Source organism: Paramisgurnus dabryanus, chromosome 14 (genome assembly GCF_030506205.2).
Source record: "Paramisgurnus dabryanus chromosome 14, PD_genome_1.1, whole genome shotgun sequence".
Taxonomy (NCBI): Eukaryota; Metazoa; Chordata; class Actinopteri; order Cypriniformes; family Cobitidae; genus Paramisgurnus; species Paramisgurnus dabryanus.
In genome coordinates this window covers 10626761-10641141 of record NC_133350.1, presented here as the reverse complement: position 1 = coordinate 10641141, position 14381 = coordinate 10626761, and the positions used below count along the sequence as shown (strand labels likewise).

At 38.5% G+C, this 14381-nt stretch overlaps 2 protein-coding genes across 2 annotated transcripts in view; one reads left to right on the top strand and one right to left on the bottom strand.

Annotated features, from left to right (window-relative positions):
- cacna2d3 (calcium channel, voltage dependent, alpha2/delta subunit 3) overlaps positions 1-12085 on the top strand; it is an 86714-nt gene extending 74629 nt beyond the window's left edge. The window contains exon 36 of the mRNA XM_073811830.1: positions 11919-12085. Within this exon, the coding sequence (XP_073667931.1) occupies positions 11919-12057 (139 nt within the window). The 3' untranslated portion in view covers positions 12058-12085. The remainder of the gene's footprint in view (positions 1-11918) is intronic.
- A 1343-nt stretch (positions 12086-13428) lies between these two features.
- The window catches only part of LOC135718727 (uncharacterized), a 211585-nt gene continuing 210632 nt past the window's right edge, over positions 13429-14381 (bottom strand). Inside the window, exons 13-15 of the mRNA XM_065240938.2 lie at positions 14097-14174; positions 13922-13971; positions 13429-13581 (exon numbers count right to left, since the gene is read on the bottom strand). Coding sequence (XP_065097010.2) covers positions 13498-13581; positions 13922-13971; positions 14097-14174 — 212 coding nt within the window. The 3' untranslated portion in view covers positions 13429-13497. The remainder of the gene's footprint in view (positions 13582-13921; positions 13972-14096; positions 14175-14381) is intronic.

The window sequence follows — 14381 nt, the reverse complement described above, 5'->3', positions numbered from 1 at the left end:
GGTGATCTGTCCAGCATTCTGCACCTCTCATGGCCTGGGTTTTGAGAACGTCTCTGATGTCACAACGTCTCACGATGACATAATCAATCAGGTGCCAATGTTTAGAACGTGGGTGCATCCATGATGTTTTGTATTTGGTCTTTTGCTGGAAGATGGTGTTGGTTATAGTCAGGTTGTGCTTAGAGCAGAGGGTAAGTAACCTCATGCCAGTTGAGTTGGCCTGACCAACTCCATGCCTGCCAAGTACTCCTTTCCATATTTCACTATTTTTTCCAACGCGGGCGTTGAAGTCCCCAAGCAAAAGAATCTTATCATTTTTGGGGATCAGGTGGAGAACCTCATCCAGTGTCTGATAGAAAGAGTCTTTAGACTCACTGTAAGATGGTAGAGTTGGAGCATACACACTTAGCAGTGTGGCATAGCGATTCTTTACCAGGGGGATACGGAGGGTCATCAGTCTTTCACTGATGCCAACAGGTGTTTCAGTGAGTCTTGATAATAGTGTGTTTTTAATAGCTAGTCCCACACCATGCAGATGTTGTCCACCTAGGGGATAGCCTTTCCAGTAGAAGGTGTAGCCCATGCCCTCCTCTGTTAGAGACCCCTCATCAAGAAGTCTGGTTTCACTCAGGGCAGCAATGTCGATATCATATCGGCTCAACTCGGCTGCAACCAGGGCTGTCCTTCTATGGGGTCTTTCAGACCTGAAATTGGAGTCCAGGAGGGTTCTTATGTTCCATGTTGCCAGTTTAAGGTTGCAGGATCTGTATCTTCTGTTTCGACCGCAGAAGTGGAATAACCCGACAGGCGCGGTATCCTGTCCAGGTATTTGTTGAGTGGGCATTTTTAGGCCACCTTTTCTAGGCCCTTCCTCAGCTTGAGGTGAGCAGTGCGGTCCCTGAATAGGGCTGCTCAGTCACACAAGGTGCTGCCGAGAACAGCTGCCACTCAGCCCCAGCTGTTAGCGACCAATTCCCTGTGCCGCTGACGTGCAGGGCTCTGACTAAGAGCTCCCAGTCTATTCAAACCTGCCCCCGTCGTCAGACACCCCATCGCCGCCAGACTTCAACCAGATGTAGATCCAGGTAATGTTCACCGTGGTCAGAGGTGGATACCTGCGCAAGGATTTTTTAAAGTGCTATAGGGGGTGCGCTCTACCCAGTCTTCACCATGATGAGGTAGGTCTGGTGGCATGGGTGGGCCCAGGACGACCAGCTCCCCATCCTGGCAGCAGGAAGCTGCCGGGACCTAGTTCTATTTAGGCCCGTCTATTGCGCACCACCAGCGCATTGCTTTTCTGTTGGGGTGTGCTCCCTTAGCCTTGGCTCGAAGAGACTGCCCATAAGGCAATGGAGCTATTTACCCATAGCTGGGGCAGTGGTTGACGGGAGTCAGGGCATATCCACCCCCACCACATCTCTAGGGCCCACAGCTGCTCCGAGATCCCTTGCAGTTTAGCCTGGGACTCCGAGGTACCCAGTTACCATGTGTGGCCGCAAGGAGGCACTGCAAAAGTCTTGGTGGTGGAGAGGCTGTGTACTGGCGGAGGAGACTTACACTCTCGGCTCCTCTTTCTCCACCTGTGAGGGGGCTAGCCAGCGGCAGTAGCTAAAAGCAGAAGTTGCAAGCAGAAAGCAGCATACAACATGCACTAACTACAAGCACCTCCATACTACTGCACTAGACGCTTCACAAGCACCCTGTGTAAACACACACACACATTGCATTGCATAGCATTGTAGCAAACTAAAACAAATCTTTCATACCATAAAGATTGCAGTATAATTTCGCTTTAATCATTTCATCGATTATGTTGCCACCCTAACTCTACCCCAAACCAAACCCTTTTTATAAAAAATAAACCTAACAACAGAAATTTGTTAGAAAACGTTAGTAACAATAGTAACAATATAGCATTTAAAGATATTTTTGAGTAGCTGACGCTATATGGGGAAATTCCTGTTTACTCCGCAATTGAAGCCTATTGGTTAACGTCTGTAAAAATTTTAGACAAAATAAAAGTGTTATTTTTCTAGTTGTTCACCTCGCTTTACGAATCGTTGATACACCGTTTGTTGTAATTATATCCAAGAAGCACACGAAGGGCACTTTTCCGTTGTCACCTCAGCTTAGGCATGTGGTGTACTTTCAGCAAAGATTATGAAAATTTCAACCTTCCATTAAAAAACCCGCAACAGTGTTTAGCGTGTAGCGCCTCAGCTAGTCAATAATGATGATCAATGTTGCGGCTGTTCAGAGTGTAACGACAGTCATTTACAGTTTACATTTTAGTTTCTTGCCAGAATTTAAGATTATATTTTAATCAGTTCATTAAAAACAGCTTCTGGTCTCCTTCCCTGTGTATAGCAGCGTTGCTATGCTAATCCTGCAGGCTGCCATTTCGTTGCGTTAGCAGCCAAACTCGTCTCGCATGACGTGTGTTTGGCATCGAGCATCATTGTGATTATGGTTATTTAACTTCTGCGCCCTTGTTTCATTTTTCACCAGCTGTATGTGTTTTGCGCAGGCGCCGCACACACGCGCTCGCTTTTTCAACAATCGTTAATTTTTATTGATTAAATTCTTAACGACAATTAATCGAAGATCGATTAATAGTTAACATCACTAATCACTTTGCTATCGTTAATGTCGAATTTCAGACACGAAGGATCTGTAGGAAAAGCATGTAAATCACCAACTTGCCAGTGCAAAGAGGAAAGCTGTTTTAAACAAAAGGGGCTCGCATGTCCACCTGTTCGAGAGGCTCACAAGGGGGTTATGCAGTACTTTCAGGACATTGGACAGATGCCAAGACAGGACCATGCACGGTCGCGGCATGGTCCTGTCTTCGGGCACCTCTGAGAAACTTTACAATAAAATCATGTTTCCCAATAGACTGGCCAGCTACTGGAGCGTGATTTGCTGCCATAGCTGCCACATAGACTTTGGACGCCATCCAGCAGCTCCTGTAGAAAGGAGTAGATGTGTTCCACGCCACGGTACAACCACACTTTACTTAAAAATACACACGTAAATGTTTTATTGTTCCATTACTTAAACATAAATGCAACACTTATAAACATGGATCTTAATTCATATACAATTAAACTTATAAGATTTACTTACAGTAAGAATGGGACAGACAGATGACTCCAAAAAGTACAATTATGACAGAAATCACCACTGCTATCAGCACAGCTCCTGTATCAAAGAAAATCCAATGCTTTAAGTCATGTTTATATTATAATGATGTACTTAATATCTGTGCTCTAACTCACCTAATGAAGGGTTTGTTGCTTTTATAGCTGTAGCAAACGTTGTTGTTTTACATGTTGTTGTTTCACCTGTACGGTATGTTGTGGTTCCTACTTTCTGATATGTTGTAATTGTAGATATGGGCACTACAGCTACTGCTGTTATAATAATATATAAGAGAAACATATCAGAGATTAAGTAAGCATGGACAAATAAAACTACACACTGATCTTTGAAGAATATAATTTCAATTAATGGCAAGTACATGTTTTTATTAAAAGCTACTAGCATATTTTTGTGTCCATTTCTACATCTTTGCGAGTTTGAGTTTTGGATACATACAATTATTAGCAGTACCTGCTGACCCTTATGTTATCAATCTGACACTTTTAGATATCTGAAGTATCAACAGTTTACCTAATATGTATATAAATGTAAAAAGTCATTTTATAAATAACAGGAATACCACAAGCCTTTCTTTTAACCATCATCCTTTGCATTATAGAGAACACTCATAGCAATGAGAGTATGAGACCTCACCTCTGACAGTGTAAACATCACTGCGTGGTGATCTGAGGTTCATCTCATTCTCAGGATCTGTTTTGACTGAATAATCACAACTCAGCTGTCGACTGTTCACTGTTTGCTTATGAGTGAATATTTCACTCAGACTCATATGAAACATACAGACATGTCCTCCAGTCTGTGTACGTCTCAGATAACTTCTGTGTGTCAGAGGTCCATACTCAGTGTAGAGATTACAGATGAATTCAGCTTTGACTGTCAGTGGTATTTCACATGATATTCTGAGCTGGTCAGTGCTGTCATAAACACTGATGAAGGGTTTCTTAAGAGTATCTGTATGAAGTTTGTAAAACACATCAATAAAAATGAATGAATATCAGTTATAAAACACAAATATACGAGTGAAATATCTCACCTAGTATTGTCAGTGTGGCAGGAGGAGAGTAATTTGATGGTTTATGAACCCCATTCTCATCTATTGTGTAAAAACATCCAATGTGGAGTGATACAGGTGATTCTTCACGTGTCCATAAGAGAAGTCCAGTTCCAGTGAGATGAAGTTGACATGATTTACTGAGTTTTGTATTTTCCTCTATGTTTGAATAGAAAATACACTGATTCACTTTAACATCAGCTGGACTCTCACAGATCAGATGTACTGAGTCTGACTTTCTTATGACATCTGGAGACACTTTTAGATTAGGATCTTCTGCAAAAAACAGATCATAATTCGATCTTTCATTGATCATATGCACACAAAATAAGGGACTGCACATTTTGTTGCTCATTTCATGCTTAATCAGTAAGTCTCTACAGTCATTTATTTAACTTGTTTATTTGTTTGCAGAAGCACACAGAAACGCTATGCCTAATGGACAAGGCTGTCACCCATTATATAGAGATTTTTGGGGGGATATTAGGAGGGATGTTTTTTTACTTTAAATAATTGTTATAGCACCCAGAATTTCTTGTGTATGTGTAATTCTGCATGTGATGATAATATCTAATATCTTATGTGAGTTCTAGCTTCTCTTTGTAGTTTATTTTATCAGACAAAAGTGAATAAATCAAACACTTAATGGACACACGGTCTGAAATCCACTTCAACTCTTGAACTCTACATCTTTACCTGCTCTAACAAAAATAATACATAACTGAAATAATACAATAAACGTTTCCTTCAAACATTCATGACATTTAAAGCAAATACTCAAAGACAAATTAAACGAAAAATAATATAACTTTATTCAAATGATTAAAACAGTCGAAATATAAAATGGTAATGACTCCAAGATATATTATATTAAAATATAAATATTATTTTACAGTGCAACTGGGTTATTTTTAAACCAAAGGTTTTTTATGTTAACCCAGCACTTTTAAGTGAATATGAACTTTGTAAAATAATTCTGTGTTAATTGCTTTATAGTCATTTACTTTACTAGTTTACTCTGTATCATGTCAGTCTGATTGTACAGATATTGAAGTGTTTGTTTGACAAATTCCTTATGATCTGAAATCAACTTTGGATAAAAATGTAAATGACATAAATAAATATAAATCACTTACTATATGACTGAACCTCCATAAGAAGATGCAGAAGAGTGATGATAAACCACTCCATTATTACAGCAAGTGTGAGAAAGATTGAGACTCACTAATTCCAGTGTCCGAATTAGGAAGCAGAAGGTCGACCCACAGGAAACCACTTTGTATGTTGTCTTCTCAGCTTTAGTACAGTATGTAGCCTTTCTGAAAGTGTAGATTATAAAATTCTAGCCAAAGCTTCCAAGACTGCAACAATATATCTTCTATCTTCAATATTAACCTCATAAGACACATCTTTCTTTGTTGTTTGCACGCTAATACTTAATTCTGTGTAACTGGAACCTGTTGTACACAAACCTGGACAATTACACTGCTTCGTGTTCAAAGAAAAATATTTGGTTATTAGGGGTCAAGCCCAGAATGGGCGAAGACCCCTATTGTATCCGTTAGTTTTCTTATTCTTCTTCTTCCGATTCTTTTTTTTTGGAGTCTCTACCTTTAACCCGCTAGCGCCACCATCAGTCCAAAATTGCACTTATGTTTTTGCTTATAACTTCTGACCCGTAAGATCCTAGAAACGAAATTCTTGTATTCTCTGATTCCTTGGCTCAAGCCGGTTTGATGGACCTTATGACATAATTTTCTGTATTGAAAATATTTCCACCATTTTTAATTATTTATAAAACCTACTTTTGCGAACTTGTCCTAGAGCTTTTACCTGATTGCCATGAAAAACGGTATGTAGCATCTAGAGACACTCACGGCAAAAAGTTATTAAAAGAATTTTGATAAACCATTCCGTTTTCGTATAGCGCGTCAACAACTTTTACGTGGAGCGAAAAAACAGGTTTTAGTGTGTATCTTCGCCAATCTTATGTCTATTGATGCGACACTTGGTAGTTGTGATGCCAGTCAGGATCTGAGGGGGCATGCAGAGTTTCGTTGTACATGCTTATAACTTTTGCTGCAATCAACGTATTTTCACAGGACTTGATTTTTTGGAGTCCTGAATAGTTGCCAAGTCCAACGATACCAAACATGCCAGAATTCGCCTTATGGTTAACCCTGTGCAGCAAAAAAAGTACTTAACAAACACGCGCGAATATCTCCGCGAGCGTTATTCTGATCGACTCAAAAACACCATAGGAAGAACATGACATTACCTTCTGAACAAAAAGTTCTATTGGCGTTATATTAAAATTTTCATCAGAAATGATCAAAAATTGCAAAACACGAAAAATTACCTTTAAATTTTGTGTTTATTACACATAAATGGTTATAACTTCATAACGAAAATAGATTTTTTTCACCAGATTTTATACGCTGATGTATGAACTGAGTCTGAGGCCACACACACAAAAAAAATTATATCCCTGCACCACTAGTTGGCCTTATAATTGAACAAAACATTCATATCAAGCAATCTCTATGTTCATACAACTGTTTCTTCACTAAACTAAACTGTATAGTCATAAAACTAGCTAGATGTAACAAAGTAATGAGCCAAGGTTAAATGCATGATTTTGTTATTGCGCCACCTAGTGGTTTTGAGATAGTAAAAATATAATTTTTTGCCTAAAACTACTACAATAGTATGTCATTATACATTATTCATGGCTTGGAGTATAATTAATGGTGGATGCCAATTCACTCCCTAGCAACCAATGAGAATACCTTATCAACCGTTTTTGCAAGAGCTATAGCTTTGCATCACAACATCGTAGAGACATCGGGGTGGGCTCTTTTGACTCATTAACACCACTGTAGCATTTTTAGACACGAGTTTTGCCACTGCAAGCACCACTCACATATTTTTCTTCATAGACCTAGCATTCCATAATTGTCAATAAGAGTGAGACGATTGCAATTGGCAAAACATAGATTATTTTTGATGTATTTAGATTTTTTTCATCTGAAATCATAAGGTTTCCTTAGGTTCTTTTAACTGTTCATTCAAACTTAACTTTACTTCATTCTTGCCCTTTTTGGCTTGACCCCGGTGATTGCTGCTTGCAGCTATATTTATATTTATTGGTTCTTCCTAACCCCAAAATAGCTGGAAGAAATTTGAAAAAAACAAAGACAAACCAAAGCTCGGGTCTTGGGAGGTTAATAATAATAAATGGTAATAAACTTAATGAAGTCATTTGTTTGGTTTCTTTTAAAATCTTGAGTTTATGTGACTTAAATAGTATGAGGTGATGTCTTTGTTACAAAATTGTTTAAATAAGATCAATTAAATACAGTATAGTCAGAGAAGATGCTGATTTTAAAGAGAGAATACTTAAAAACTGAACATGAATGGAGAACTTTCTTTATTCCTGTGTGTAAATGACCACCAATCCCATAATAAGCTGTCATGCGAACAAAAACTAAACACACATCATAGTGCAGACATGATACTGGATCATGATTGGTCTTTTTTTTACTTACACTCCCTTTTCCCCTCATTTTTAGAAAAAACATTAACTTTGTAATTTTAATCTCTGCATCTCCCTCACTTTCAGTGTTATCGTCTCTGAGCTACACTAAAGGTCTCATGGTTTGGTTGGTTAGCATGACTCTGTTAACCTCTGCTGGTAGATGACATAACTACACTCTCCAACAGTAAAGGCATTTTTCTCCATTGAAGCTCATTCGAAAGTAGCTGTGAATTCTCTGTAAATGTTGTCTTATTTATTCACATCAAGGCTTCTGGATCACAGCAGTCAGCAGATACAAATATTTTAAACTGTGTTGCATTTTTTGTTGTGCTCTGCTGTGTTTTTGTGCTGCCCTGTGTTGTAACTAGTTTATGTTCACTGTAAGATGCAATAATTTGAACATCAAATGCAATGCACAAATATTTTTTTAATCTTTTTAATTTGTTATATATGTTGTTATGACACTGTCATAAAGTAGTAGCAAATGTTTTTTTTTTTGAACAAAGTAATAAAATCTGAATCTTTGCACCTCCTATTAGGACATTAAGGGTTACCTCATAGACAGCAATGGTTTTATTCTGGTTTCTGAAGATGTTTCTCAGGTAAGATGTATAAGAAGATTATTATGGTTTTGTTATAAAAGACCAAGTTGAGTAAAATCATTCAGCTGTAGCATCAGATAAGACATCGGCTGTAATTGTGTTGTGTTTCTTACAGACAAATCTGTTCTTTGGAGAAGTGGAGGGAGCCATCATGAACAAACTTCTTCTCATGGGCTCATTTAAAAAGTCAGACACATACAAATACATGATCTGTTTCACGCAGTTTATATTTACACCCAGTAGATGGCGTCATAGATTTCCATGTATGTTTCTGCAGATTAGTGACACTGATTGGACAGCATGCAACACACAAATGTGTTGGTTGCTCCAGTTAACATGTTTTCAGATGCTAAAACTAAATACAGTGCATAAAGTGCATGAGAATGTAATGCCTTTACCATCCAGTACCACTGTAAAATGTTTATAACAGTAGCCTAAAACTGGGATTCATAAAAGTGATGCTCAAAATAACAAATCAAACATTGCCCAACCTCAAAATTAAAAGTGGCAAAATTTCTGGTTTAGAGACCTTAATTCTGTGTTAAGAAGTGGATAAAACCTTACTTATTTTTCTGCTTTTGCTCTTGTTAGGATTATGCCTGTATGACTACCAGGCTCTATGTAAAGAGATTGCAGACAGTAGTGACAGCGCCTATTGTCTACTGGATGTGAGTATAGTATACCGTACTGTACTTTCACATCTACTATCACCTGTACTATTGGGTCTTTTGGAAAATTATAACGAGGCATTCAGGCAAGAATGACACACACAGACTTAACATGACTGCTCTTTTACTCACATGCGTCAGAGAGAATTACACCAGAACATATGTTTCCTGAACACATGTACTGTAACAAAGTGCATTATGGGAAATGTAGTTAAATAAACTTGTCATGTGAGTTAAACGTTTTCCACTATAAAATCTTTAAGATTAGGTTCTGAGTGTTTCTGAGTAAGATGTGTCTTCATCGCAAATTTCTGCTGGAGTTTAAGATTTAGTGCTGATTGTTTAAAATGTACTCCAATCAATCAGAGTAACACATTTGAGAGTTATATGTTATATGTAGCCTAGTGTTGCATTGAATTGCACATAATGTCCAGATACATTTCATTGCAAGATATTCAGAGTATGCATACTATACTGTATTACTGCCAGATATCTTGATGGTCCTTAAAGGGGTCATATTATGTGATTTTTTTAAAGGTGTAAAATAAATATTTGGTGTCCCTAGAGTATGTATGAGAAGTTTTAACTCAAAATACCCAACAGATAATTTATTATGGCATGTTTAAATTGCCACTTTGTAGGCCTGAGCAAAAGTGTGCCGGATGAAAATGAAATTCAATGCAAATGCAAATGAGCGGATGAAATTCAAACACTGATCGCAATGATGGTGGTTTGTTGTGATTGAAACTCAATTGTGCTGTCAATTATATTCTATATTACATTTTTCACAGGCTTGCAGAAAATGGCTTACCCAAACCAAGGTACTGGGTTGATCTTTTTCATATTTTCTAGGTTAATAGAAGCACTGGGGACCCAATTATAGCACTTAAACATGGATGACGAGTATGCAGATGAGTTTTCCCGAGTTTGTTATGCAAACTGATTGTTGCAGCAGCTGTCTGGGTGGTGAAGATGCTGGATTTGGAGGTCCTGGGCTGGTGTGGTTATGTGGTCTGCAGTTGTGGGCCCGTTGGATGTACGGCCAAAATCTCTGAAACGCCTTTGGAGCCAGCTTATGGTAGAGAAATTAACATTCAATTCACGAGCAACAGCTTTGGTGGACATTCCTGCATGTCAGCATACCAAATGCACACTTCCTTAAAACCTGCGCTATCTGTGGCGTGGCACTGTGCTTTGTGATAAAACAACACATTAGAGGGTGGATGAATCATCTCGGCAAAGAAGAAGTGCTTACTAAAAGTCTTCGATCTTTGAATTCAGTTCATGAAAAATGAGGGCACAAACAAAAGTGTTGCGTTTATAATTTTGGTCAGTGTAATTCAGTAGTTTGTATATCAGTACAGTATGTAATGATTCTTAATGACTTACTAGTGTTTCATTTGTATTATTTTTTTACCACTTAATAGTCTGTATGTATCAGCACATATAGACAAAAATAATTCTGACACTAAGGGCCCTATCTTGCACCCAGCGCAATTGACTTTGTCAGTGACGCATGTATCATTCGTATTTTGCAACGGCGCACAGCAGGTTTTTCCCTCCACAGACGCACGTCGACAAACTAGGGAATGAACTTGCGCTTCCTGGGCGTTTCAGCGCAAAAAAAGAGGCGTGTTCCGGCGCAAACCATCCCTGATGCTATTTTGCAGTTTCAAAAAACAATTGCGCCACTGACCAAAAAAAACTAGTCTAAAGTCAGTGGCGCGTTGCGCGTTGTTCATTATGCTATTTTAAGGGCGCATGCTTGACCGTATAGCTTGCACAACGCGCATACACTTTGCATCTAATCTACACAGATGCAACAGTTATTTTTGCAAATCATAAATTGTTACACTAAAAAATATTAACACATGAGATAAGGGAAATCATAGTGGTGAGCATTGTGGTGATAGTTTGTATTTATTGTGTGGCTGCGTTAAAAAATTCTCATGCAAATAACGATTAAAATATTTTCATACGTTTGTTGTGTGGCTGTATTACGTTTATTTTATGTAAATAATAATTTAAATGTTTTCATAAGAAACCTTAATGTATATGAACTTGATTTGTAAGAGTACTTTGGGGTTGGACCTTGCATTTCTTGGGTCCGATTTCAAAGCCCCCAAACCCTTTCAGCGGTGAGGGTGGACGCAGCGATGTCCTCTGCTGGAGTCAGGTCCTGAGGCAGATTCACCTCCCGTTACACGGCGTGCCCGATTTATGCTGGCAAGCTTGGGATTCTCCCGTACAAGGACGTCGGTCTCCTCGGCTGTGAACCGCTCCTGGCGTGCGCCTGGTAAATCCGTCATAATAATAGCAACCCGCCATGGAACTTGCGCCCTTGCGTTTAAAGGGAATGTTGGATAGCGTTCTGATTGGTTTATTTGACGTTACGCCCAAACCACACCTATGAATAATGAACCTACTTCAGACCAACCCCTTATTGATTTGCGCCTGGCGCAAGAGTTATTTCTCACGCCGGGAAAATAGCAACAGCGCCCAAGATCCGCCCACAAACTCACTTACGCGTTGCGCTTCGCACTTGCGTTTCAGATCGTTAAAATAGGGCCCTTAACCTGAAACCAAACTGCCTCGCTTCTTATTGACACCTTTCTGATTATATCTCTTTCTGCTATTGGCATTCATCATGATCATTGCACATAGAGCCGAGTTTATGTTTATTGAACATACTGACACCATTAAATAAAGCTAGACATGCTAGTGCTGTTTTTATAAATCAAACCATAACACTTTTCATTAGGTAATACATTAGCTAGCATAAAAAATATGGAAATATTTTTAAAGCATTTCTTAAATGTTAAAATTTAAAGCATTAGTTTAAATGTTAGCTAATTAAGATTTATTTATTTATTTGCGTGCATTATTTTCTCATTTAGCACATTTGTCATACAGCAAATTCCCAGCAGTAATCTGTTTATGGTGGTTGTTGAGAATAAATGTGACTGTAGCTCCGCCCCTTCAGTTACCATGGAACCTCTTGAAATCATTTATATCCTTTTATTATTAGCTGGTTAAACAGATACAAATTACACTTTTGTGCCAGCTTGTGTGCATGAATACAGAACATAGACATTTTAACATGCAAGTATTTCTGTAACATCAGCCTTGACCTTTGAGCACATAATGAGTCACTGAAGTGTGACGGACTGAAGTTTCAGAAGGACCGCAGGCGTCCACAGTCCTGCCACCCTAAATGTGTTGTGTTGTACATTAAACGGCAAAAGTATTGTTCTCTAATATTGTAAAAACATTCGGCAGTGGTGGCTCCTGACTGCTGATCTGAGTGGCGCTAATTCAAAATATGTGTTCGGAGTGTCATGTGTGTTGCTTGAGTTTTCAAAATATGTGTTTGTTGCGTCATGTGAACCATGTGCATTACGTGTTTTGTCAAAATAAGTGCCTGCTGCACATGCATCAAAATCGTTTATGATTAAAGAGATGCTCACTTTCACAAAATACACGCAAGACACTCCCTTAACAGTAAACTTTGATTTTACATGAGATTATGCAAGTATCTGGCAAACGCGAGCGTCTCTTTTATTATAAACCCTTTAGATGCGTCTGCAGCAGGCACTTATTTTGACAAGACACGTGATCTCTTGAAGCGCAGAACACATATTATGAAAAAAGTAACCACACACATGACGGGCTACATGCATGTTGTGACGGACTTCACATCGCGCGCCTTCGAAAAAAGAAGTCACCGGGCGCCACTGACATACAGTACTGTCCCAGACAATTCTTGTTGACCCTGAAACTTTTAAAGGTTCTGCATGTTGTGGCTTCACAAATGCTTTGCTGCATACCTTGGTTTTAATGAGTGGTTATTTCAGTCAAAGTTGCTCTTTTATCAGCTTGAAACAGTCGGCCCATTCTCCTCTGACCTCCTGCATCAACAAGGCATTTTCACCCACAGGACTGCTGCATACTGGATGTTTTTCACCTTTCACACCATTCTTTGTAAACCCTAGAAATGGTTGTTTGTGAAAATCCCAGTAACTGAGCAGATTGTGAAATACTCAGACCGGCCCGTCTGGCACAAACAACCATGCCACGCTCAAAATTGCTTAAATCACCTTTCTTTCCCAACTTCTTTCGTCAGTTTGGAGTTCAGGAGATTGTCTTGACCAGGACCACACCCCTAAATGCATTGAAGCAACTGCCATGTGATTGGTTGATTAGATAATTGCATTAATGCGAAATTGAGCAGGTGTTCCTAATAATCCTTTAGGTAAGTGTATAATTGTACTGTATTTTAAATTTTAAAGTTACTCTTTATTTTACTCTCCTCAGCTTAACGCGTCTGCTGTGTGCACTGTTTTAATTAACTTAGCTCTGTCTGATTAACCTTCATGAATGTTTTTTGTCAACAAATAAAGCTCATGTATAAAAATACATATCAATTAGGTAAATGAGTATAAACGAAGACTAATATAATGAAGTCTTGAGTGAAAGTCATATAGCCAAACTGTAGATCTGATCTCCAGCAACAGCTCTTACTGGTTTGTCTGGGATGGTGCAGTAGACGTGATAAACATTCTGCATGATGGAAGAAAGAAAAAGATAAAAACAGTGTTAGGTTTTTGTTAATAATGATGAACACTTTATTTGATTCTGTTTAAAGAAGTATAACAAACTAAATGATACATTGTAGTGCTGTTGGTTAGTAGCTGTATTTTGAGTTTTAATTACGCAAAATGTATGATTAAGCTAATGACCCCTGGCACCATCCCGTGCCCCCTATTTCAAAAACCACTTAGGGTAAGAAATCTGTGAATGGCATACATATCTGTCTTTTCACTTTAAGCTGTGACAATTTTCACACCAAAATGTTTACACACTTCTGTAAGTTAAATATTTGTGGCATGTTAATACATACTTCATCCTTTTCAGTATGTCCCTTCTTGTGACGTGTATTATTCAAAACATCTGTAATAAAATGTTACAGTATATTGCTTTAAAGATTTCACTTGAAATCACTCAAATGAGAGTCCTGCATGCATCAAATTGTTTCAAAAGAAATATTATTGCGTTTTGTGAATGTATTCTGTTACCTGAAGGCTGGGAAGTTGAAGTAATGAGCGAGTAAGTCTCTGGTTTGGTTTCTTGGTGTGGCTGTGGCTGCTTGAGGTCTTTAGGGGAAAATAACATTAACATAATATATTAATGTCACACCCAGGGGCTGGCTATGTTTAGCTAGAGCCACGCCCCTTCTCAACTGGGAGGTCCCCAAAGCCAACCCAATGACCAGACAACACGAGAACAGGTAAGTAATAAAACAATCTTTATTTAAATATTTAAAATAACTTGGGGAATGGGGGAGGGGCAATTAAAACTAA